This window comes from Lethenteron reissneri, chromosome 39, assembly GCF_015708825.2.
Source record: "Lethenteron reissneri isolate LAM-NWPU_2019-01 chromosome 39, ASM1570882v1, whole genome shotgun sequence".
Lineage (NCBI taxonomy): Eukaryota > Metazoa > Chordata > Hyperoartia > Petromyzontiformes > Petromyzontidae > Lethenteron > Lethenteron reissneri.
The window spans coordinates 11,955,377-11,981,503 of NC_083817.1; the positions used below are offsets into that span (position 1 = coordinate 11,955,377).

Sequence of the window (26,127 nt, forward strand, 5' to 3'; positions counted from 1 at the left end):
TTAATTTGATCGGTTTTTGTGAGGTCACGATACCTATTTCAGGAAGCCTGGTCAAGTGACGCTGTTACCTGGTTGTTGTCCTGACGATGTTTGCCGTAGTTTTGAGTGAAACGTTCCTCCTAATTGCTGCTAAATTTGGTTATGAGAATTGTTCTTCAACTCGGCGGGTGAGTGAACTGAAACGATAATAACTGGAATGTCGTTAAACGCTTATACACCATGTGATCGTTTTTTTGCTGCATTGCTTTGGGTGGTGGAGGGTTCTTAACACAGATCATGACGTTGTGGCCCAATGACAAAAAACGATTACGAATCAAACTCTGTAGCGTTTTGAGATGAAATTTGCATTCATGATTTTCCGTAACATTTTTATTAAAAATCTATTTGCATTCAGTGGCCAGATAGAATAAGCAATGCAGAGGTCCTGCAGAGAACACGGTGCAGGTGAGTGCTATAGCTACGATTCGGCGTAAACGATTGCGCTGGGTGGGCCGTGTGTGCAGCGTTGGCTGTGGGGCCCATTGCCGAGACCGGGATTGGAGTGGTTTCCACAAGTCTGGCGACCAAGGGGAAGAGAATATCTAAGAGCAGACGGTTAGGAGACTGTCGGTGCATATTTTGCAGGGTCGCTGCATGTCGACCGTGCAGCAGCGGGGAGGGTAAAAAGGCATTTTGATTGAAGCTTTGTGGTGGTGGCGATGCCATCCTGATCTTGCGTGTGCTTGCGTCGGCCTTCGGACGCAGGCCGAGGATGAGGAGGGCTACCGGAAGTTAATCGACCAGAAGAAGGACAAGCGCCTTGCGTACCTGCTGCAGCAGACGGACGAGTACATCGGTAACCTCACGGACCTGGTGTGCGAGCACAAAGCCACGCAGGCTGCCAAGGACCGCGAGAAGAAGAAGAAAAAGAAGAAGGTGAGTGAGGCTTTTGAACGCCGAGGCCCTTGTTCGGAAATATTGTGATTGTGAGCAGTTCGGACCCCCCCGTGTGTCTGGGAAATGGCTTGCTCGAGTCTGTATAAAGTTGAGAATCAGAATCGGAACTTTTATTTATCCTGGAGAAATCCGATGAGCTGTGAAGGTCCTTTTCACAAATATCAAGGAAGGGGGTTGGTCATAAATTTGCAACAACATCCATACAACACACACAATAGGAGTGCAAAGCATAGGAAAGGTAAGCAAGTCACTAAAAGTTAAATATGTAAAATAGATAAAGTATACGTGTTCAAATTACGTAAGTTCACCAATTCATAAGCTTCGGCAAGGCAGCAACACAGTCCCTCAATAGAATTGCACATTCAAATGTTACTCTCGATACTACATGGGTATCAATCCCACAGAGTCTGCTGAGATATTGGTGGTTTGTTGCGCAGTAGTCAAATTGAAACTATCAGAGGTGAAATTTTAGCCAAATTATTTTCAGAACTCATATTTGAGTGTCATGGTTTTTTTGTGCAGTTGGTAACTGGAGCTGCCGTGGTTTAATCGGGATCCAGGTTTCCAGTTCGATTCAATCTCACGGCGCGGCAGTTTAAACACCGGTGCAAGTTTAATAAATCCCCAACACCACCGCCTCTTTCAACCCAGCAGTATGAATGGGTACAACCCATGGTTAGTCGATCAGAAAGTCCTCTGTGGTGGGGTAGAGTGTGGGCACTCCCACATCTTCCAGCCCCTTCTGGTCAATTTTGGAAGAGTAGAACAATTACCCCTCTGGAGTTTGCTGTAGTGGAGGCCCCTTCCGGAAGGAAGTGGCGTGAGCAAGCAATTGCAAGGCTGCACCTTTACCTCTTGACCTTTACCACCAGTGACCAGGTTGAGACTACCATGGTGGCTGTCGGCATGGGGAGGCTGATGCATTGTAATGTTGGGCGCGATCTGTGTTTAACAGAAGGCGGCAGAGAAGGCGGAGGGAGGAGCGGTGGGCCCCGATGGAGAGGTGAGCTATTCACCCCAAGAGCCAAGTAGCAGCATCTGATGCTCATTCAGATGATGCTCATCTGATGCTCATCTGATGCTCATCTGATGCTCATCTGATGCTCATCTGATGCTCATCTGATGATGCTCATTTGATGCTTATCTGATGCTCATCTGATGCTCATTCAGATGATGCTCATCTGATGCTCATCTGATGCTCATTCAGATGATGCTTATCTGATGCTCATCTGATGCTCATTCAGATGATGCTCATTCAGATGATGCTCATCTGATGCTCATTCAGATGATGCTCATCTGATGCTCATTTCGACCTCACAGCAACGTCACCGTCCCTAGAGAGTATAAACCCGATCAGGCGCCCTCGCTAAGACACAGAGCCGCTGCTTCAACACGGAGCGATCTCCCACACACGCACAGACACACAGACACGACACTATGCCGCCAGTCTCGAACGATTGAAGCCTTTGATTAAAACTCGCACAGCACGAGCAGCTGTCGCGGAACGAGTCCGTTCTACTTGGCGCGGCGGTGGGCACCACTGTTTTTATTGATTTATATGTAGGTTGGCTCAGTGCGATACTCATTGTAGAAATTTGCACTGCTTAAATTATAGGTGTAAAATATTTGCATATGTTTCATTATGTATTTGCTATGGGTAAGTGTGTGTACATGTTTGAGCATTTATTGCGTGCGTGAGTGTGTATGTGTATATGTGAGTGATTATATACGTGTGTGTGTGTAAATTCCACTATGTGTTTGCTATGCATGAGTCAATCAACCTCCTGGTGGACACCCTTGCAAACGTGACGTTTCCATCTCAAGGAATTTCCAGGTTAAAAATTTTGATGGATAAAAAAAAGATGTTTTCGATATTCTGGCAAGCGTACAAGACGATGATGACCTTGTGCTGCTGCTGCTGTCGCTGCGTTTTGTGGCTGCGTCACAGCCGCTGGATGAGAGCAGTCAGATGAGCGAGCTGCCGGTGCGCGTGATCCACGTGGAATCGGGGCGGATCCTGTCGGGAGAGGATGCCCCCCGGGCCAATCAGCTGGACGCCTGGCTCGAGATGAACCCAGGGTAACTTTTGTTGGCAGGGCCCAGGACACACACACGACTTGCACGGAGAGATCTCGGCATCCGAATCAAGAGCCATGTCCTCTTGCTACTAAGGTCATTGAGGCATTGGTGCTTATTTCCAGTTGACAGTCCTGCAGAGCTAGTTGTGTCCAAAGCCTCCATCTTTAACTCCGAACTGCCACTACTTCTATACAAAACTCACATTTGGCTGTAGTTGGAATGCTACTCTTAACACATGTTGATTCTAAATGTGGAGGGAAAAACCAGAGGACCCGGAGAAAAATCCACAAGACCACCGGGAGGACATGAAACCCCAAATATATAGGTATCAAGGTCGGGAACGAACTAACGACCTCCTGTACACCAGACGAGGTAGTTCCATCTCCTAGCCACCGTGGCGCCCCAAACAAAAAACAAGCCAAACAATCTCCCATTGCCATGTGGAATCGCGACATGCTTCCCTGTGTCGACTCGTGTTGCAGATACGAGGTGGCACTGCGTTCTGACAGCGAGGAGAGCGGCTCGGAAGACGAGGAAGAGGTACGTGCGCAAATCACACAGCCAGATAATTGCGTCAGGAGTTGCGGAGTGGTGCATCGTTTTTGATGGTGCCTCCTTCGTGTTTGTGAATCGGGCATTGAGTCTCTCGATGATCTTGTGGTCTCTTTTGGGTGACCCCAGTCGCCGCACTCTGCCGTAAAGTTTTCCATTTTCTATTTGCGCATCGAGTGTCCGCATCTGCTGTCATGGTGTGGAGGGTTGATGATCACATTCGCACGAGTTAACTGCGCTGCTGACAGTCGCCCAGCAACAGAGGACGAGAGAGGTTTTCGCTGACTGAATTTAAAATGTATTTTTCCCACTTTATTTGGTGTGTGGCGTGATGTGGATTCACAGTTGTTGCTGAAGTCACCCTCCTGGTCCCCCAAGACCATAAAAGTCAAACATCGAATTAGAAGTGGGAATGTAACACCACGGTGGTGAAAAAGAGCTTCACAGCTCATCGGATTACTCCAGGATAAATACATATTTTGATACCAGCGAGTGCCAGCTGTGATACACACTGATTGTGTCTCTGGACCAACCGTTTGCTGTAGACCCAGGCGGCTTGCGTAGCAGCAGGCATGCTGCAGTGGCACGCAGCAACAGATTTTTAGACTGTAGCAGCAGTCGGGTTTGTGAAGCCTGACCTGGCATTAGATTCACCTGATCTGGCATCAGATTCACCTGATCTGGCATCAGATTCACCTGATCTGGCATCAGATTCACCTGAACTGGCATCAGATTCACCTGATCTGGTCACATGGATTTTTTCTCCTGTTTTTGCCCTCCATATTTAGAAACATATATTTAAACTATTTGGATGTTATACATTTTCAAAATGATAATCCACGTAGTTGAGCTATCATTTGTAGCCAGGTCGCTCCTGAAAAAGAGCTATAAAGCTAAGTGGGCCTTACCTGGTAAAATAAAAACTAGTTTAGTTTATCTGCATCAGTCTTCCTCAGGCCTACTGGTTCTTGGTGGGGTGGTCGACAGAGGCTGGGTGGAAGGAGGGCGACTTTAAGTAACAAATGTTGTAACGTTTTTGGCCGCCCCTCCTGGACATCTGTGAAAGAGCTTTATAGCTCATCGGATTCCTCCTCCAGTATAAATAAATATTCTGATTTTGTTTGGATCAAGCTGTCATGGCTGAATGAAGTAGAAATAAACCATTTGGGGAGGAGAGGTATCACGACCTTCTCAATCGAACCTTTGCTCTGCTCAGGATGATGAGGAGGAGGACGACAAAGAGGACGAGCTGCCCCACCAGCCGCCGTCTTCCGTCGAGGAACGCAAGAAGATCACGGACCCCGACGAGGTTTCGGAGCACGTGGCCAAGGACATTATTTTGTGAGAATCCCCGCACTGCTCCCACTTTGGGATTTCCCTCCCGTCTTCTCTTTTCTCCACGAGCTCTTCTTCCTCTGGAGGTCACCCACTTAAGCAGAACCGTAGTGCACACACTTACAACCTCTCGCCACTACGGCATGCAGCCATTCACCAACACACCACCTACTGCACGCTATAGCGGCCTATTCCCACCACATGCGACATGTCACAGTACTCCCACAGCACATTAACACGACGCGACTCCTTCACGCACGTGCTCACTCCCAACCGTGGCAACAGCAGCAGCAGGATCACTGGCAGCAGGCGCACGCCACACCGCACAAACGGGCGAGTGTAGACGCGGTTTGCAACAGGGGTTGCGGCTGAGCAGAGGTGCCCTCTTCTCCCCCTCCGCCTCCCTGCCCAACACTTGTCACCCCCCACGCTACGGACTCCCCACTCCTGATCAGGCCTACCGCTCTTACCCCAACTCGGCCCTTGGCCGCCAGTAGCACAAACAAAGTAAACTCTGTTCCTGACAACTTCAATTTTAACCCCCTCCACCGCCAACGATTTATCCATAAATTGAGAGCATAGGAGCATCTGGCTGAAGAAGAGAGGAGCTACCTGCCTAAATAGGCCGAGACAGCGGTGTTGAATGAGGTCCTCTGTTTTGGGGGATGAGGTCCTTCCTCTGTATTCCAGCAGATTTGTAAAAAAAAAAAACGAACACAATGTGGACGTGTGTATACCGCGATATTTTCTGGTATGCCCGTGCATCGGGATTTAAATGTTTCGCGTTGTCGTCTGTCCGTCCACCGCTAGGAGCGCCAAGCAGGACGTGGATGATGAGTACAAGATCAAGGAAGGCATGGACCTGATCGGCTCCTCCTCCTACTACGCCATGGCTCACGCCATCACCGAGTCCGTGCATCGCCAGTCGTCGCTCATGATCAACGGCTCCCTCAAGATGTACCAGGTGAGTGAGCCCTGTCCCGCGTGCAACCGCCTGCCGCACACTCATGGGGTGTCGGATGCAGGGGCCTGGTGTGTATGTGCATCTACACACATGCACGCGCGCGTGCGTCACACGTGTGATGCGTGTTTACTCGGCGCATTGTGGGGCGGCAGGTTGGCAGAGCAAGAAGGTGCCTGGATTCGATTTCCAACTCGGGCGTCTTTCTGTGTGGAGTTTGTTTGTTCTCTCACCTGTTGTGCATGGATTTCCTCCGGGTTTTCTGGTTTCCTCCTATAGCGAAAAACATTGTCATTGGTGTTGATTAAACATTCCAATGTAGCAGCAGGACCCTTCTGTAAAAGAGTCTTTGGACTCAGTGTGGCTTTCCTGGATAAATAACTAAACATATATACATACGATGACGTGAATCTGGTGTGCTGTGCAATGTGAGATTTGTTATTTCTGTATAGCGCCACCACGTGTCCAAACACTGTAACGTGTTGCAACGCGCCCAGAGTCCACGCGGCAAATTGCAGCAGAACGAACTATTTTGCGAGCCCCGTGCTCTTACACTGGAACGCTGAGTCTGTGCCGTGTGATGCCGATTGACAGGTGCAAGGCCTCGAGTGGATGGTGTCCCTCTACAACAACAACCTCAACGGCATTCTGGCGGATGAGATGGGGCTCGGCAAGACCATCCAGACCATCGGGCTCATCACCTACCTCATGGAGAACAAGCGTCTCAACGGGCCCTACCTCATCATCGTGCCGCTCTCGTCAGTCGCCTCCTCATCCGCACTGCTGTTAGGAAGCCGCGAGAGCTAGGCACTTTTAAATCTGGATTGGAAAACTCATTTCTTCAAAACTGCTTTTTGTGTTTCGTTTGTTGTCCTTCCCTCACACCTCCGATTAGCACGATTGTCTACGTACGGTGCAAAATAATTTCGACATACATACGTTCTATCGCTACTACATCCATGTTAAGGGACTTGGTTCTTCCAGACTGTTTTGTCTCATCCACACTGTTCAGCCATCACCACACTGTAGGTCACAACAACACACCCCCGATTAGCACGGTCTGCACCTCCGATTAGCACGGTTGGCTCCGTTTAGGTGCGAAAAAAGTTCACCATACATTCATACCATCATTCACTCACCCGCCTGCTCACCGAACCACGCACCCACCAAACCACCCACTCACCTACCGAACCACACGTTCACTTGCTGTTATCTGTTACAACTCTGATAGTGTTGCTGGCCGCTTGATGTGTTGGGCCTTTGGGGACTTGCGCCCAACAGCTGTTGAAGAGACAGTAATTTTGCTTAAGATTGTAATGACGATGCCTGATTGGTGAATGTCCTTGATTATGAGGGAGCTGCATTCATGTAACGGTCAGCACAGTGGACTTGCCAATCCAGTGGTCGCCGGTTCGATACGATCTCCTGGCGAAGCGGTTGAAACAGCGGTGCAAGTTTCTCAAATCCCCACTGCCACTGGCCTCTCTCTACCCAGCAGTAGGATGAATGGGTACAGCCACGGTTGCGTGTGATGAGGGTAAAGTGTAAGTCCTCCCACATCTTCCAACGCGTTTCATCAGTGTGGGAGAATTGGCCCAATGTCACTCTGGAGTGAAGGCCCTGAGTTAAACGAGCGTCAACCTCGCGTCACGGTCACTCGGTACCGGGCCGGTGGTAGCTGCGCTGCTGCACGTGGGTTCCTGTAATCCAGCACTGGAGGCAGCAGCTGCGAGGGTTGCTGGATCGCCGCACAGATGTTGCGAAACTCCCTTCCCGTTGGTGTTGAGGTGTCGTACCCCAACTTGCCTGGAGAAGGCAGTACAGCAAAAAGGTGGACTCCACCTGTTCCTCCTGTATGGAATACAGCGTTTCCCCCTCGCACGCGTGGGTGTTCTACAGGTGATGCGCTTTTCTCCCACGTGCAATCACTCCCTCATTGGGCGATAGCATCTTGATATTTAGAGGCCCGCAGAGCTCGAACATTTGTTGGTATAGGCCAATCGCGTGGCTGCCTTCCCGCTTGTCCGCGGTTCATCCTTGCACCTCTGAGTTAACCTCTTTTCGAGAGCGAGCAGCGGTGGCGCAACATTAAGAGGTGACATGGTAATACGCCGCGTGAGCCTTGAACCTCCCGGTGACCTTGGATCTTTTCCACCCACAGGACCTTGTCCAACTGGGTGATTGAGTTTGACAAATGGGCGCCCTCCGTGGTGAAGATCTCCTACAAGGTAAATGCATGGGGGGCTGCGTTTGTGAATCTGTCTGTGTGGAGCTGCAAGTGCCTGGCTAGAGTGGTGGGCTCCGCACTGGACTACTGACTGCACCGATTGTTGTCACCTTCTTACCCCATGCCCCTACTGGACATCTATGAAAAAAAGCTTTATAGCTCATCGGGTTTCCTCCAGTTTAAATAAATATTCTGATTCTGGATGTCGGCCAGCGAAACGTGTCCACTACATCGCGGCGCTGTCATGTGACGTGTGTGACGTTTGCTCAGTGGTCGCGTTGATATTTGAGACCTGTCAGAATCCTTGGCTATCCCCTTTTGGTGTACTTTTGCAATTTTTACTTAAGTACGTTATTTAGGAACATTAAGTAATTAATTAATTACTTTTTCCTGACTTGCTTACTTTTCCTATGCTCTGCACTACCATCGTGTTTTTGTATTGTTGTTATAACTTTCCGACCTTTCCCCTTCTGGACATCTGTGAAAAAGAGCTTTATAGCTCATCGGATTTCTCCAGAATAAAATAAAGATCCTGATTCTGTATGTGCATAATGGGTGCCTGTGTGTGTGTGGGGGGAGCGGTGGGGGAGCGGTAATGTAGCGTTTAGTATACTGCGCTACGAACCTGGCGACCCGGGTTCGATTCCCCCTCGCAGCCATCACCAGTGACAATTATCTGAAGCAGTCCTGGGCCTCTTCTAGGTCGACTCGGCCTCAAATAAGTACTGGTGCAGTATGTAAATATCGCTATTGGGGAGACAAAGATGGCCGGGCATGGTGCTGGCCACCCCCCCACTCCCTCGTGTGCCGTGCCGGTCTTAATATGTGCTCGCTTAACAGAACTTGCCTCAACAGTCTAGTAAAGCCTACATATTTTATTTGTGTGTGTGCGTCATGTGTGCGTGTGTGCATTTACGTGCGTAATGGGCCTGTGTGTGTGCGCAATGTGTGTGCCTGCAAGTGCGTAATGGGCGTGCGTGTGTGTGTGCGTGACCTGCGCGTTTGCCAGGGCTCCCCGGCTGCTCGACGTGCTTTCATGGTGCAGCTGCGTAGCGGGAAGTTCAATGTTCTTCTCACGACCTACGAGTACATCATCAAGGACAAACACGTGCTGGCCAAGGTACCCTGGCTCAGGCCAGACTCTTCCACCCTGGCTGACAGTCTCGCTCGCGATTCTAACGATGATCGTGATTTGATTTTACTAGAGCCACGCCCCGCCTTCACGCCCAGGCGGCTTGCATCACGTATTGTCTCAACACGTTTCAACGGGCACTCCCCCGTGGCTGTCCCTCTTGTGGCACCAGGTGATTTAGCACCCGTCCTGCGAGCGGGCATGAGGCTCCCAGGAGGTGGGTGACGATTACAATGTTGTCTCGCCTAGGGGACCCCACCCCCGCCCAAGTGGCAGCTGTCTCTGTGGGGCACAAGGTGATCAGACATCGACCTGTGAGCGGGCTTAATCCCAGTTGAGTCATTAGTTTTCAAGTGACGTCACGGGATCTTTAACGTCCACTGTGAGCAAAGTGGACGTCGCCAGGCATTTTATGGTGACGACACACCGCAGTACTAACCAGGATGGACTGCTAGATTCCAACCGGGAACCTCTGCAACAAGCTGAAAATGCGCTACCAATGGGCTATGTCACTGCCTGTTGCCGAATCTTCATGAAATTTGCTCAATTGAAAGTGGTTTACGCTGCGCCCTATGGGTCACAATGCACTCTACAGTTTGCAATGTGCCCTTTCGGTTCGCAACACGCCCTTCGGTTCACAAGGCGCCCTACAGTTTGCAAGGCACTCTAGGGTTTGTAATGAGCCATATGCTTTGGTAAGTCTCCGTAATCACAACCCGGGCTTTCCTTGGGTTTTCTGCTTGGTGAGTGCATAATGACGTCGCGGGTCGTACAGATTCGATTGAATCACGTGCTAACGTGGACCGGGATGCACACGCCGGTGGTGTCTGGCGTCGATTTGCGATCTGCAAAAGCGTCCCGAGTTTCTCCGTTAAGCTCTTTGCGTGTGCAGGGAAGCTCAGGGCAAAGTTAACCGCCTGGGGGACTCTGTCTGTGTGCAGATACGATGGAAATACATGATCGTGGATGAAGGACATCGCATGAAAAACCACCACTGCAAGCTCACCCAGGTGAGTCCTCGAGTTGATTTTATTTCAACCAAGGTGAGAAATCAAAGTAGACCAAAGGACGAGACTCATTTGCAAGAGTGACCTGGGTCACCAAAATTTAAAGAGTAGCAAAGTGCTACAATGATGCAGAGAGTTAATCGAAGCATAACACATCAGCGTGGTACAGAAGGAATTCAATGCAGCGCGTGAATGTTACGTGAATGGCGAGGTAAATTATAATTTGCCCCAAACGAAAATAGGGCTTAAGCTGAAAAACCAGGCTCCAGTCTACATTTCGACTGCCATTACACTCACTCAGACTTAATAACCATTGCTACAGTCTACATTATAGACTGCCAGTACACTCACCCAGCTTAATAACCATTGCTACATGTCTACATTATAGACTGCCAGTACACTCACCAAACTAAATAACCAGGCTACAGTCTATATTATAGACCTTCAGTACACTCACTCAGACTTAGAACCAGGCTACAATCTACATTTGTGTTTTTTTCATTTTTATTTAATTTGTATTCACTTTATTTTTCTATCTACGTGACTTTACCGAAAGAACCAAACAATATGTCATATATGTGTGCATGCGTATCGAAGTTACGAAGCCTTTCAATAGCATCTGTGGAGGGCCTGGTGGATTTTGGTGATATTGTCCTGAGAATCAGCAGTGCGGGCCGTGCCGGATTATGTGACCCGTGGTCCGCAGCGGGGTTACAGTGCCGACTCTTCTTCACCTTCCTTCGACGAAGGATGGGTGACCGCACCTCCCGTTACGCCTTTCCGCAAGCGGCTCGGGGCTGAACCACTGTTGCCCGGGCGCCTCCCCTAGGTGCTCAACTCGCACTACATCGCGCCGCGCCGCCTGCTGCTCACCGGCACGCCGCTGCAGAACAAGCTGCCCGAGCTGTGGGCCTTGCTCAACTTCCTGCTGCCCACCATCTTCAAGAGTTGCAGCACCTTCGAGCAGTGGTTCAACGCGCCCTTCGCCATGACCGGAGAGAAGGTACGCCCCTCACGGGATCGGTCGCCGCCGGAAGGGGGGATGGAGCGCGAGCCCCTCGGGCCACCGCGGCACCGTCTCCTTCCGAGGGCACGAGCGGAATTCGCTGGTGCCCAGCCATTGCCGCCGTTCACAACGTAGACCGTGGGTTTACTACCCCACTGCTCAACTCCGATCCACTGCAAAGAGGAAGTGTTCGTCAGGAGAACGGGCCCTGTCGACGTGCCGCACGTGCCTGTAATCTAGCGCTGTAGAGGCAGCGGCGAGGGTTGGTGGATCGCATGCGGATATTGCACATCGAGAAGGAGCCATACCATGGCGCACCAGCAGAAGGCAATACAGCCCGAATGTGGGACCTCAGCTGTTCCGTCTGTGTGGGATAGAGTGTTGTCCCCCTTCACACACGTGGGATTTCTCCAGGTGCTTGGGGTCCCTCCACATGTATGCAATCATTAATTTGTCAATTACAGCTTAACATATATATAGAACCGCAGAGCTTTGGAAATTGTTTGTAGTGTTGGCTCACCTCCTCGCTGCTGCCTCCCCGCAGGAATGTAAAATGATCTTCAGGAACATAAAATGACACTCAGGAAATGCAATGAGCGCAATGTCCATTTATTTGTTATATCTCAGTGCAGTCTCAATTTTATTCAGCACCGTTCACACAATTACCTCACAGCGCTTGACATAAAATATTCCAAACCTGAACAAACCGTTAACAAATAAAACTGAATAACCCTAACAAGAACAAAACAATGTGAAATGCACAGGACCTACACAGATGGGTGGTTCGCATGTGAAGACAAAAAGTTTTAAGATGGGGACCTAAAAGACTCAAGTGACTGAGAGTTCCCAACGCTCTGGGGACGAGGAGGATTAGGCTGCGCCTGGCTGCTGCTGAAGGCTCTGTCGCCCGCTCATCCCCGATTTGGCCTAGGCACGCACAGGCGTGCCTTGACCAAAGCTGCGTGATTGAGCCTCACGCACAGCTGCTTCACTGAGCTCGGCCGTGCGTGCGTGCGTGTGTGTGTGGGTGGGTGCGTGCGTGCATGTTCAGGTCGACCTGAACGAGGAGGAGACCATCCTCATCATTCGCCGATTGCACAAGGTGCTCCGCCCCTTCCTGCTGCGCCGCCTTAAGAAGGAGGTGGAGGCGCAGCTGCCTGAGAAGGTAACCGAGATGGCGTCGACCCCACGGGAGCCCCGATGGCTCGTGGCTCTTGATGTAGAAAGGCCGGCCGGGTGTGGTGCCGGCCACACCTACCCCCTCGTGTGCTGTGTAGGCCTTTGTAGGTGCTCGCTAACAGCACTTGCCTGAGCAATCTGTTAAAGGCTATATGGGGGATCTTTGTATCTTTGTGTGCACGTGTGACAGGTCGAGTACGTGATCAAGTGCGACATGTCAGCGCTGCAGAAGGTGCTCTACCGGCACATGCAGGCCAAGGGGGTGCTGCTCACTGATGGCTCCGAGAAGGACAAGAAGGTGCTGCTGTTGTTCTACTCGCACACATTGTAGATGTAGTAGAATGTGTGTACACGTGTCAGTACGTGTTTGCTGTGTGTGTGTGCGGATGAGTGAGTGTACGGCCTTTATAGGTGCTCGCAAGCAGCACTTGCCTCAACAGTCTGTTACGGCTATTTTGGGGATTTATGTCTTGTATTCATGTTATTGTGTATTGGCTATGTGTTTCAATCGACTTGTTGATTCATAACAGATTTTTTTGTCAGATCACCTGTATAAATTGCATGTCGTACATTCCTCCTCTACCCGACATGACCATTTCAATAACGCTGTCACGCGATGACCAAACGTGCCGGTTGGTGACTGCCCCAGCAGCCCCAGCGGTGGCGTTGCTGGAGAGCGATTTTGCACTCGGTGCACACCGGGGTGCGGACGTGGCGCTCTGACCGACGACCGGCATCGTGAAGCAGTCGCCACGATTGTCAAAGTGTCCTCCAGTCTTAGGCCTTAAATAGGTGTCATGAATGTGCACCCATAGGATTGCCTTTGTCCGGTAAAGGAAGGTTTACGACACGTATGAATCGTAACGTTGGTCGCGAAACCCCACTTGTTAAATGGGTGCGTTGGTGTCACGTGTGGACGTGTGTGCAGGGAAAGGGAGGCACCAAGACACTCATGAACACCATCATGCAGCTGCGCAAGATCTGCAACCACGTGTACATATTCCAGCACATCGAGGTGATGTGTGCGCGCGTGTGTGAAACGTTTAGTGGCTTCACTGAAGTCAGCTCAAATGATTCAGAGGTGGAAATTCATGCCATGCTGTGTGATTTACATGATCATTCATGAACAGTGCATGTGATTGCACAATTGCTCGTTAGAGCCTAAATAGTTAAAAGTAAATTTGAATTGAGCATTGAACCTAGCGATGTCCAACATCCGCTTACAGCCACCCTGCACATTCCAATAGCTGCTTATCTGAAAAACAACATGATTTCCCGACAAAATGGTATTCATTTTATCTATCCCGGAGGGAGGGATGATGTCTAGAGTCAACCCCCACCCTCCCCCCCCCTTCCCGAACCAGGATTTTAAACTCACAACCGTCAGCTGACCAGCCGCCTGGCAGTGAAGCGGCGGAGGCTTTGTGCTGCTTGACGCATCTCGGCTGTTATTAAAAGCCCCCCCCCCCTCCCCCCCACATGCTGCAATGGGAGAATGCTGCGTGCGTTACGGACTATCACAACGGCGCTCGTTGTTGTTGCAGGAGTCATTTTCCGAGCACCTCGGCTTCAGTGGAGGCATCATCCAAGGGTGAGCCTGAGCGTGACGCCAGCCCCGCGCACCATTCACTCGTCGTGTCCCTGGGCTGTCATTGGTCTCGTTTGGAGCTCGCGCTCGGGTCGCGGTGGTGGTGGACGTACATTTGTGGGGAAAGGTGGCGCAGCGGTTAGCGCTGCCCTACAAACCAAACAGCCTGTGGTTCAATTCCAGCTCACGGCCAACACCAGTGACTATTATCTGGACTATTATCTGGACCAGTCGACTTAGTCTCAAATGAGTACCTGGTGCGGTGTGTAAACATCGCCACTCGGGGAGACAAAGGCGGCCGGGCGTGGTAGTCCTCGCTAACAGCACTTGCCCCAACAGTGTTAAGGGTATACGGAGGATCTACATCTTTGGACGTATATTTTTTATTTAATTTGCACACAAAGACTCTGAAATCCCACGGCCGGAGTTCTTATATAACTTATTTGCCCAGGACAGTCACGCTAGGGGTGTGTCGGGCTGCGTCACAACGCTCGAACCGGCGTGCTCTCGCCACTACACTTGTGAGAGCGGACGCTGCGCTTGTGAGAGCGGACGCTGCGCTTGTGAGAGCGGACGCTGCGCTTGTGAGAGCGGACGCTGCGCTTGTGAGAGCGGACGCTGCGCTTGTGTGAGCGGACGCTGCGCTTGTGTGAGCGGACGCTGCGCTTGTGAGAGCGGACGCTGCGCTTGTGTGAGCGGACGCTGCGCTTGTGAGAGCGGACGCTGCGCTTGTGAGAGCGGACCCTGCGCTTGTGAGAGCGGACCCTGCGCTTGTGAGAGCGGACCCTGCGCTTGTGAGAGCGGACCCTGCGCTTGTGAGAGCGTGGACCCTGCGCTTGTGAGAGCGGACCCTGCGCTTGTGAGAGCGGACGCTGCGCTTGTGAGCGGACGCTGCGCTTGTGAGAGCGGACGCTGCGCTTGTGAGAGGACGCTACACTTGTGAGAGCGGACGTTGCGCTTGTGCTCGGTTCCCACAGAGCCGAACTCTACCGGGCGTCGGGCAAGTTCGAGGTGCTGGACCGCATCCTGCCCAAGCTGCGAGCCACCAACCACCGCGTGCTGCTCTTCTGCCAGATGACGGCGCTCATGACCATCATGGAGGACTACTTCGCCTTCCGCAGCTTCCGCTACCTCCGGCTGGATGGTACGCTCGCCGGCGCTGCCGATTGATGCGCCGCTCTCCCCTCTTCTGTTCCTCTGCTCACAGTGTTGCTTAGTTCGTTTCTTGTTATTTATGTTTATTTTCCATCGCGTCGTCATGCGTCGAGTGCAGAGCTGCCCCATGCTGTGTGTGGAGCAGAGGTTGCGTAAAGAGGTACCGCTATGATATCTGCTTCTGTGGGCCGTTCTGCAAGTGATAACTATGCTTTGTATTTGATTCTGAATTAGTTTTATTTTCGGTTAGATCATCTAGGTATAATGTCAGTTTTTAACTATAACCCTTTACAACCTGACATAGCGAATCAAATTAAGGTGTCACATCATGGACAAATATGACAATTGGTTTGGATTCTCAGGAAAACTGGAGGAATGTAGAATATTTTGGCAATTCTTATTTTACATGAAGTTTCGCTGGAGACTCCAACAGCATCATCAACAAAAGCTCAGCTATCGCGAGGACAAATCTGAGAAGGACAAGGTTGGCCGTGAAAGCCCTACATATAAAATAAAAAAATACTCGTTTTACTTTCACGTTTTCTTAGCGCCATTCATTCAAATCACATCTCTCTCAACACTCGGCTGGAGAAATGTGTAATGTGCTGCAGTTTCCTCCAGAGGCGCTGGGGGACACAGCAGACGAATCGGGGAAGGCCACCAGAACTGGCACCACCAAAAGCCGCCCTCCTTTTGTTGTCCTATGTTGGGATGTTTGGCCAACGCCACGAATGAGTGTGTGAGGAAACCGACGCGCGCGAGGGCGAGCTGGGGGGGGGCTGGAGGTCACGCTCGATCCCCGTACAGAACGGGCCATTCGGGGCACCCCCCCCCCCCGCCGGCACCGCCTCTGACTTTGCTTTGTTCTACGCCAGACTTGGCCCAGTTCTTAAAAAAAAAAAAATAGTTTTTGCCATCGCCCTGGGAAGCGTTGCCGAGCAACTCGATCCAGGTTGAGTGGTCTCTGCGCCCGGACGTCATTCGTTGGGTCGGGCGGTAGCCGTGTTCGGGACGCCCGCGACCGATCGCGTCCACGGGGACACCGCGAAGCCTCTGCAGTGTTTTGCGTCGAGGTGTCGCCGGCAGGAGGCGGCGGTTAGTGGGAGGGGGATGCTGGGCTACGTCATCCCATCGTTCCACCCGAATGGATCGCCAAGGAAGGGGGTGCAAGTAAACTAAGGGCGACTTGAAACAAAATAACATTTCATCAATTGATGATTGATCCTGATCGCCCCCAATCGACCCAGCAGGTCGTTGGTTCTCAGACCTTCTGGCCATGTAGGTGGCTACTGAATCGCGTTGTGGCGTTACCGTGCAGGAACTACAAAAGCGGAGGAGCGGGGAGACCTCCTCAAGAAATTCAACGAGCCCGACTCGCCCTACTTCATCTTCCTGCTGAGCACCCGCGCCGGAGGCCTCGGACTCAACCTCCAGGCCGCCGACACCGTTGTTATCTTTGACTCGGACTGGAACCCCCACCAGGTTACCCCTCCTCATACTGTCGCAAACCGCAACCCAGTGGCGAGTCTGCACTTTTCACGGTTTCGCGTAAACCGCTTCTGATTTACACGCCGCGGAGATGTAGCGGAATGTGGAGCGCGCACCGACTGTAAACGGAAGTTGGCGGGCCGAGACACGAGGCTAGGGGGTAAGCGCGTCTGCCGCTCGTTGTGTAGTTTCACGGTTCAAACTCAGCAGGGCACCCTGGTAAATTGTATGAATGTTGAACTTCTTTTGTAGCGTACGTAGCCAACCGTGCTAATCGGAGGTGTGGGAAAGGACAACAAACTAAACACAAAATGAATACTGCTGTACACCGTATTAATACTACACGCCATCTGCTTTGCTCGCAGTGGATGTTGCAACGTCATTTGAAAAGGAGCAGGAGGCCGTTTTGTGCGCTGGCATTCCAGTCCAAATTTGTCAAGTATGAAAAATGACCAATAATTAGCTTTTTTTGGATCGTGCCGTCTAAATATCACTCTCCGCCACCCGACAGCCAATCAATTCACATTGTCACGTGGGTAAGTGTACCAATTGATTTGGTTTATATATCGAGGACCCAGAGGTTGGACAGTTATTGGTAGCACTGGCTAAACCCGCGTGGCTGCTGGCCTTCCAGCTTGTTTGTGTGATTCCTCCTCCTGCGCCTCTGAGTCATTCTCTGTCTTTGAGAGCGAGGCGGAGTTTGTGCCCGTGTCGTGTTACGATCTGAAAAAATTTTTCATAAAATGGGGGGGGGTAGAATTTTATAACAACACAAAAACCGCGTGAGAGTGCCAACCGCTCCAGGAAACTCGCGCACATCACGACCCCTTCCCGGCCCTTCCTCTCGACTGCACTCCCCAGGACCTGCAGGCGCAGGACCGCGCCCACCGCATCGGGCAGCAGAACGAGGTGCGCGTGCTGCGGCTCTGCACCGTCAACAGCGTGGAGGAGAAGATCCTGGCGGCCGCCAAGTACAAGCTCAACGTGGACCAGAAGGTCATCCAGGCCGGGATGTTCGACCAGAAGTCGTCGAGCCACGAGCGGCGAATCTTCCTGCAGGCCATCCTGGAGCACGAGGAGCAGGACGAGGTGCGCCTGCCCGCCCGGCAGCAGATTTCTATTCATCATTTTTACACCACCCTGTTACCTACCACCGAGGTCGTTAACCGGGTAGTGTTAAACTACCGCCGTGGAAATATAACATTTGCAAGGGTGTCCGTTGCTTGGCGTTCATTAGCACGCACATAGCAAACACGTAATTACACCTATGCAAACACACACACTCATCATATACACTCACCCACCAAAGGCAAAGATCCCCCACATAGATTGTAACAGACTGTTCGGGCAAGTGCTGTTAGCGAGCACCTACGAAGGCCAGTAGAGCACACGAGGGGATGGGTGACCAGTCTCACTCCTAGGCCTCGGCAAGGTAAGGTAAAAGGTAAAAAGCAACGAGCCTACCTTTACCTTACCTTTTACCCTTACCCCATACAAATTTCCCAATTACAGGGTAATTACTGGGGTACTACACATGAAAAGGTTTATAACGGTAAATGCTAGGTAGAGGGCTTTATAACATATGTTGAGGAGTTCCCAGGACGCACTCTGATATGAAGGTAAGTTGAGAGGCTTCCGCCAAGGGTTTATTACAAACTTAACAATACACAAGGGTAGACAACGCCCAGGGGTTAGGGGTCCTACACCGAGTCCTGGTCCCTGCCCGGCTAGCTCCGGTCTCTCTCGTGTCAGATCGGGGACTCTGCCGACTCCACCGACCGGAGAAAGAGCACTTCTATCGGCTACCACCGGCTTCTCCCCAGACTTTCCGCTCGATCCCTCTCTACCCCTGGCTCTCTCTCTACCCTTCCTACTCTACCCGTTCCCACAGTGACCCCGCTTTTGTCACGGGGTCTCCCTTAAGTACTCTAGGAGACGTGACGTCATCGAGCCGCCCAGCGCGCATGACGTCACGTTTCGTGATGTCATCGCACTGGACGGCACACACGACGTCACGTCCCCATATTACCCCTCTACACATATAGAATACTCTCGATTCCAATTTTACATGCTTTCTTTGAACTCATTCTGTCTGTTGTTGTTGTCGTTGTTGTATCCTCAAATCTAGTAACTCAATTTTAACCCACTTCCCAATGTGGTATCGACTGCAAACTTGGTATACATATGTCATACTGATGACAACACTATATTCTATCATAAACATTCTTTTTTATATGTTATGTTTCTGTTTGGGTCTAATTGTCCACGGTCAACTGACGTTGGCTGTAATTGGCCACGGTCCCTTACATTATGGAAAGTTTCGGGGCCACTTCCTGGAGTCGTGGAGTTCTGCCATTACTAGTACATTTAATAAAAGCGTGTTTTTTTTATTATTACTTATTAAATGGAAGCCACGGACTGCGCTACGGAGTTTTTAGCGGTAAACAAGGTACGTATTTACCGGGTAATACTTCGCGCTACCTTTACCCTACCGGGTAATTCTTCCGAGCTACCTTTACCCTACCCTTTACCTTACCCCTTGGCATGTCGACACCTTTACTCTTTTACCCGGTAAAAAGGGTAAATTACCTTACCTTGCCGAGGCCTATTCACGTCCGTTTGCCTTTGTACACTACTGCTCCCCAAAACACACGTACACTCACTCGCCCACACAAATGCACTCGCACGTGCACACACACATAGAAAACACGTCACGTACAGTGAGTATCGCACCCAGTAAAACACATCGCGCCCCCGACTGCAAAACTACTGTGGGCTGGGTCTGTGAAACAGCGATACCTCTCTTTCGTGATTATCGCCGTGCGCTATGGGAATGTAAGCATGAATGCCCGCGACTTTATTCGTTTGCCGATGCTCGTATAATCCACAAGGTCGCGGCAGCAGCAGGAGCGGAGTTGTGAGGCTATGAAGCTGTGTGGGCTGGAGCCGCCGGGTCACGAGGTGTGGCGGTGGTTCCGCTTCACTTCGTCCCCCTCTTCCCTCCCTCTCGTTGTTGCATCCGCAGGATGAGGACGAGGTGCCCGACGATGAGACGGTGAACCAGATGATCGCCCGCAACGAGGATGAGTTCGATCTTTTCATGGTACGGAAACCATATTGTAACTTGTGTGGTGATCTCAAAGGGCGTTTATATTCGATTCATCGTTGATTATTTGCTGAGGCCACTGCGTAATTCCCTGGCCAAATCCGTATTGTTAAGAACCCTTAACCACAGGACGCAAGCCAAACAAATATGCTTGTATTATTCATTGTGTTTAAGAATGCTCCAATTATTATTTCCTGTAACATCGACACGAGCCCTGCATGTCACGTATATATGCGTTCACTCTTCCCCCTGGCCATTGGGTTAATGGAGACCCAATAGCAATTGCCCCTGACCATCGTGCTTACACGGTCCACCCACCACAGCTGTTTACGCTTCATCATAGCCACATCACACAACCATAGCCACATCACTCCATAGCAGCCACGTCATTCAATCATGGCCACGTCACTCAGTCAGAGCCACGTCACTCAATCAGAGCCACGTCACTCAATTATGGCCACGTGACTCAATCAGAGCCACGTCATTCAATTATGGCCACGTCACTCAGTCAGAGCCACGTCACTCAATCAGAGCCACGTCACTCAATCAGAGCCACGTCATTCAATCATGGCCACGTCACTCAATCATGGCCACGTCACTCAATCAGAGCCACGTCACTCAATCATGGCCACATCACTCAATCAGAGCCACGTCACTCAATCAGAGCCATGTCACTCAATCAGAGCCACGTCACTCAATCAGAGCCACGTGACTCAATCAGAGCCACGTCACTCAATCAGAGCCACGTCACTCAATCATGGCCACATCACTCAATCAGAGCCACGTCACTCAATCAGAGCCACGTCACTCAACCAGAGCCACGTCACTCAACCAGAGCCACGTCACTCAACCAGAGCCACGTCACTCAACCAGAGCCACGTCACTCAACCAGAGCCACGTCACTCAACCAGAGCCACATCACTCAATCAGAGCCACGTCACTCAACCAGAGCCACGTCACTCAACCAGAGCCACGTCACTCAACCAGAGCCACGTCACTCAACCAGAGCCACGTCACTCAATCAGAGACACGTCACTCAATCAGAGCCACGTCACTCAATCAGAGCCACGTCACTCAACCAGAGCCACGTCACTCAACCAGAGCCACGTCACTCAATCAGAGCCACGTCACTCAACCAGAGCCACATCACTCAATCATGGCCACGTCACTCAATCAGAGCCACGTCACTCAATCAGAGCCACGTCACTCAATCAGAGCCACGGCCACGTCACTCAATCAGAGCCACGTCACTCAACCAGAGCCACGTCACTCAATCAGAGCCACGTCACTCAATCAGAGCCACGTCACTCAATCAGAGCCACGTCACTCAATCAGAGCCACGTCACTCAATCAGAGCCACGGCCACGTCACTCAATCAGAGCCACGTCACTCAACCAGAGCCACGTCACTCAATCAGAGCCACGTCACTCAATCAGAGCCACGGCCACGTCACTCAATCAGAGCCACGTCACTCAATCAGAGCCACGTCACTCAATCAGAGCCACGTCACTCAATCAGAGCCACGTCACTCAATCAGAGCCACGGCCACGTCACTCAATCAGAGCCACGTCACTCGTCACTCAATCAGAGCCACGTCACTTGTCACTCAATCAGAGCCACGTCACTCAATCATGGCCACGTCACTCAATCAGAGCCACGTCACTCAATCAGAGCCACGTCACTCAATCAGAGCCACGTCACTCAATCAGAGCCACGTCACTCAATCAGAGCCACGTCACTCAACCAGAGCCACGTCACTCAACCAGAGCCACGTCACTCAATCAGAGCCACGTCACTCAATCAGAGCCACGTCACTCAATCAGAGCCACGTCACTCAACCAGAGCCACGTCACTCAACCAGAGCCACGTCACTCAATCAGAGCCACGTCACTCAATCAGAGCCACGTCACTCAACCAGAGCCACGTCACTCAATCAGAGCCACGTCACTCAATCAGAGCCACGGCCACGTCACTCAATCAGAGCCACGTCACTCAATCAGAGCCACGGCCACGTCACTCAATCAGAGCCACGTCACTCAATCAGAGCCACGTCACTCGGCTGCCCCATGTTCTCTCCATTACTTCTGCGTAGCTTCTCCTGTTTTGCCACGGAATTCCCGGCATTCATCTCGCACATCTGTGCTCAAATGCCAGCAACTTCTTTTTAAGCGGTTTAAATTAGGGCCCAGCTGTCCGATTCACACAGCCGTACAGATGGCACTCCTGGCCTCAAATACCCTTCTGCACCCACCACACTACAGGATACAACAACTCACTCACTCACCACACTGCAGGTCACTACAACCCTCCCACCACACTGCAGGATACAACAACTCACTCACTCACCACACTGCAGGTCACTACAACCCTCCCACCACACTGCAGGATACAACAACTCACTCACTCACCACACTGCAGGTCACTACAACCCTCCCACCACACTGCAGGATACAACAACTCACTCACTCACCACACTGCAGGTCACTACAACCCTCCCACCACACTGCAGGATACAACAACTCACTCACTCACCACACTGCAGGTCACTACAACCCTCCCACCACACTGCAGGATACAACAACTCACTCACTCACCACACTGCAGGTCACTACAACCCTCCCACCACACTGCAGGATACAACAACTCACTCACTCACCACACTGCAGGTCACTACAACCCTCCCACCACACTGCAGGATACAACAACTCACTCACTCACCACACTGCAGGTCACTACAACCCTCCCACCACACTGCAGGATACAACAACTCACTCACTCACCACACTGCAGGTCACTACAACCCTCCCACCACACTGCAGGATACAACAACTCACTCACTCACCACACTGCAGGATACAACAACTCACTCACTCACCACACTGCAGGATACAACAACTCACTCACTCACCACACTGCAGGATACAACAACTCACTCACTCACCACACTGCAGGATACAACACTTCTCCTTTTGCTTCTTCCCCTCGTATTGCTCCACTTTGAAATTCCCTCCCGTCATCATCCTCTCTTTTCCCCAAGCTCTTATAATGATAGTAAAGTATACAATAAATAAGTATTAAAATATAACAATAGGTTTTACCCTTTCTGGCAATAAAACACGTGTCCAGATGTTAAAACACCAAATGTCTCATTGTAGCTGCTCATCCCGAGCCATAATGCCCTGATAGTGCATTGTCTTTGTGCTGTTCGCCTTTTGGCGGTCTCTGGTCTAAAACTTTGAGATATCGGCTCAAAAGAAAGCTGTCTCTGGTGTGGACCAATCAGTTTCAAAGACAATGTCTCTATTCTAGATTTGAAGCTTTCGTGACTGCAATGATTCATATTCTTAGGTTTTTTCGGTAAAGTCACGTAGGTAAAAACATTAAAAAGTAAAATAAAATAAAAATCACGACGTTTCGGAGGCAACACAAGCTTCCGTCTTCAGGTGGTACCGTCACAGCCACGACAGCTGTATCAAGTAAATGAGAGATTGCAGGAGCTACCACTCCGTTTATATAATGGTTGGAGAAGGTGGTGGGGCAAGGGCCGCATACTTTTTATTAATATGGTAAGGTGAGGCTTAAGACTAAGAATAGACTGCATAACAAAGGCTGAGCCTTTGTTATGCATAACAAAGGCTGAGCCTTTGTTATGCATAACAAGGCTGAGGTGCGGTTTGTGACTCAACCTGTGAAAGGGAGACCACCACTAAACATGGTAAAACAGTAATGGTTGTCTGTCAAATAAGATTGGCAAATAAGTGTAGTTAAATCTTTTTTGCATGGTTAATCACATTTTTCCAATGATTACTCAGTTTGTAACCGTCATCACGGTTGAAATTATGTCTGTGTTTGTATATTTGTATGGCTTCGTGTACAAACCTTTGATGGTAGCCAGGAGGTTTGCAGAGAACCTTGGTCTCGGAAAATACAATTTCATGAGAGCCCACCGAGTTGTAGCAATGATCGGCAACGGCCGAAGAATCAGTTCTGCCGTGTTTCAGATCTGACTTGTGCTCGCGGACACGATCAGAAACATGACGTTTCGTTTCTCCAATGTAGCAATCACCACAAATGCAACTCAATTTGTAGACTCCAGGATACTGTAAGTCAGGAACGACATCCTTCACAGATGGAATCAAATCACAGATTTTATGCACTGTACTGAATCGGACTTGGATCTTATGTTTGTTTGGAATTTTGGAGATCTTTTTGGTCACGCCTGCTATGTATGGCAACGTGATAGTTTTGGTCGGAGTTTCATGTGACTGTTTCTGTATGGTGGGAGAAACAGCTTGGCGGATAGTGCGGTCAGAGTATCCGTTCATCCTGAGGGCCCGATGTACATGTCTTAATTCACCGGCCAGGTGGTGTTGGTCAGAAATGCCATGGGCTCTGTGGTATAGCGTTTTGATGAGAGAATTCTTTTGAGATGGGTGGTGGTGGGAATCCGGTTTCAAGTAGGAATCTGTGTGGGTGGCTTTCCTGTAGACAGAATGTCCCAAGGATCCGTCAGGCCTCCTCTCAAACAGAATATCCAAGAATGGTAGTTTACCGTCTTTCTCCACTTCCATGGTGAATCCCTCATTCTGTTTGTAGAAGGTGCCATTCCAGGTAAAATAAGAATGAGGGTACCCCTATGGGCTCCCCCTTGTCATCAGTTATAGCCAACATATTCATGGAAAAGTTTGAATCAGACGCCATCCAGACATCCACCCTGCGTCCTTCCTTGTGGAAGAGGTATGTGGACGACACTTTCGTCATCTGGCCACATGGCCTCCCAGCATTGAACCACTTCTTGGACCACATCAATTCTAGACACCCATCCATCAGATTCTTAAGCCTCACCTTACCATATTAATAAAAAGTATGCGGCCCTTGCCCCACCACCTTCTCCAACCATTATATAAACGGAGTGGTAGCTCCTGCAATCTCTCATTTACTTGATACAGCTGTCGTGGCTGTGACGGTACCACCTGAAGACGGAAGCTTGTGTTGCCTCCGAAACGTCGTGATTTTTATTTTATTTTGCTTTTTAATGTTTTTACCTACGTGACTTTACCGAAAAAACCTAAGAATATAAATGTCTCTATTATCAGAGCATGTTTTTTGTTTGCATGTTCACCACCAGTACGTGTGGTTAATGCAGAACAGGATTCCTTGAATAAGGATTCTGGTTGGTGTTCTAACATCTTGACACCTGTTTTATTGCCAGAAAGGGTAAAACCTATTGTTACATATAATAAGTATTAGCCTTGCTTGATTCGCGAAATGCGTCAACTCGATTTCAACTGTTACACGTGCCGTCTGTCCCTGGCCACTGACATATTTGGGCCTCCGGGCCTGTCCTCGGCAAGTGTGTTTAGAAGGGGACTCTGATGTGTACGGTGATTGCGCCACCTCTGGTGGGCTGCCTCCCCCACCCACTGCATGTCCACCTCTCTCTCTCGTCCCTCTCGTCGCGCTGCTCAGCGCATGGACCTCGACCGGCGGCGTGAGGAGGCGCGTAACCCCCGTCGCAAGCCGCGCCTCATGGAGGAGGACGAGCTGCCCGGGTGGATCCTGAAGGATGACGCCGAGGTGGAGCGCCTGACGTGCGAGGAGGAGGAGGAGAAGATGTTTGGCAGAGGCACCCGGCACCGCAAGGACGTGGACTACAGCGACTCGCTCACCGAGAAGCAGTGGCTTCGGGTGCGTGTGGGCTGGAGCGCGTGGCGGCAGCAGGCCCCGAGTCCGTGGCCCGCACGGGCGCGTCGGGAGTCGCCGGCGCATGAAGCGCGCTGCTCAGGTGGTTGTCGCCACGCTAGTGCGCCCTGGGTGACTCCTGCAGGAGTTTGGCGGGGGGGGGGGGGGGTGGTGGGGGGTGAGCAACCATGATGGCCTGTGTCATCCCAATAGAGTGATTTTGGATTATTCATGTTATACGTAGGCCTTCAAGTGGAATGTTATGATTTTTCGGTTATTTTGGGTTAGCAAATTGTACAAATTTGTCACATTCTGCTGCTTGATTTTCAACATTCCTCTGGTTTTATGAAAAGCCACATAAATTGTAATATGTATCCACATGACAACTTCATTTGATTGGCTCAGTTCCAGGTAACTTTTCAAATTTGGACCACAAAGCTGGTACACAATGGCCTTATCTTCTGTTCTTTTAATGACATCATGGAACCTTCAACGTCCACTGTGAAGCAGACGGGGCGGAGTGTCTCACGGTGCAGACACCCGCAAGGTTACCCGGCCAGGCAGCTTCCCAGCACCATTGGAACCTCCTTTGCCAGTAGCAAAATATGATAATTGGTTTTTTACCCTTTTATCTGGCAACAAAACTGACACCTTTTTTTTACAAGGAATCATGTTTGCATTGACCACAATACCT

General features: G+C 50.7%; 1 protein-coding gene across 4 annotated transcripts in view; it reads left to right on the top strand.

The window, feature by feature from the left end:
- Positions 1-26,127, top strand: part of LOC133352054 (transcription activator BRG1-like) — a 59,615-nt gene that overhangs the window by 18,890 nt on the left and 14,598 nt on the right. For 2 of the 4 annotated variants that reach the window (XR_009756250.1, XM_061567776.1), the window contains exons 11-30: positions 745-915; positions 1,892-1,939; positions 2,885-3,015; positions 3,498-3,555; positions 4,784-4,908; positions 5,713-5,866; positions 6,458-6,621; positions 8,025-8,091; positions 9,100-9,210; positions 10,164-10,232; positions 11,059-11,231; positions 12,262-12,400; positions 12,605-12,712; positions 13,343-13,429; positions 13,959-14,005; positions 14,980-15,146; positions 16,476-16,639; positions 17,507-17,734; positions 19,671-19,748; positions 25,221-25,439. Coding sequence is in view for 3 of the 4 variants with exons in the window: in XM_061567776.1 (XP_061423760.1) it covers positions 745-915; positions 1,892-1,939; positions 2,885-3,015; positions 3,498-3,555; positions 4,784-4,908; positions 5,713-5,866; positions 6,458-6,621; positions 8,025-8,091; positions 9,100-9,210; positions 10,164-10,232; positions 11,059-11,231; positions 12,262-12,400; positions 12,605-12,712; positions 13,343-13,429; positions 13,959-14,005; positions 14,980-15,146; positions 16,476-16,639; positions 17,507-17,734; positions 19,671-19,748; positions 25,221-25,439 (2,508 nt within the window). In the remaining variant the exon portion in view is untranslated. Of the gene's footprint in view, positions 1-744; positions 916-1,891; positions 1,940-2,884; positions 3,016-3,497; positions 3,556-4,783; positions 4,909-5,712; positions 5,867-6,457; positions 6,622-8,024; positions 8,092-9,099; positions 9,211-10,163; positions 10,233-11,058; positions 11,233-12,261; positions 12,401-12,604; positions 12,713-13,342; positions 13,430-13,958; positions 14,006-14,979; positions 15,147-16,475; positions 16,640-17,506; positions 17,735-19,670; positions 19,749-25,220; positions 25,440-26,127 lie in introns of all 4 variants that reach the window. The other 2 variants (XM_061567777.1, XM_061567778.1) reach the window with 2 other exon arrangements.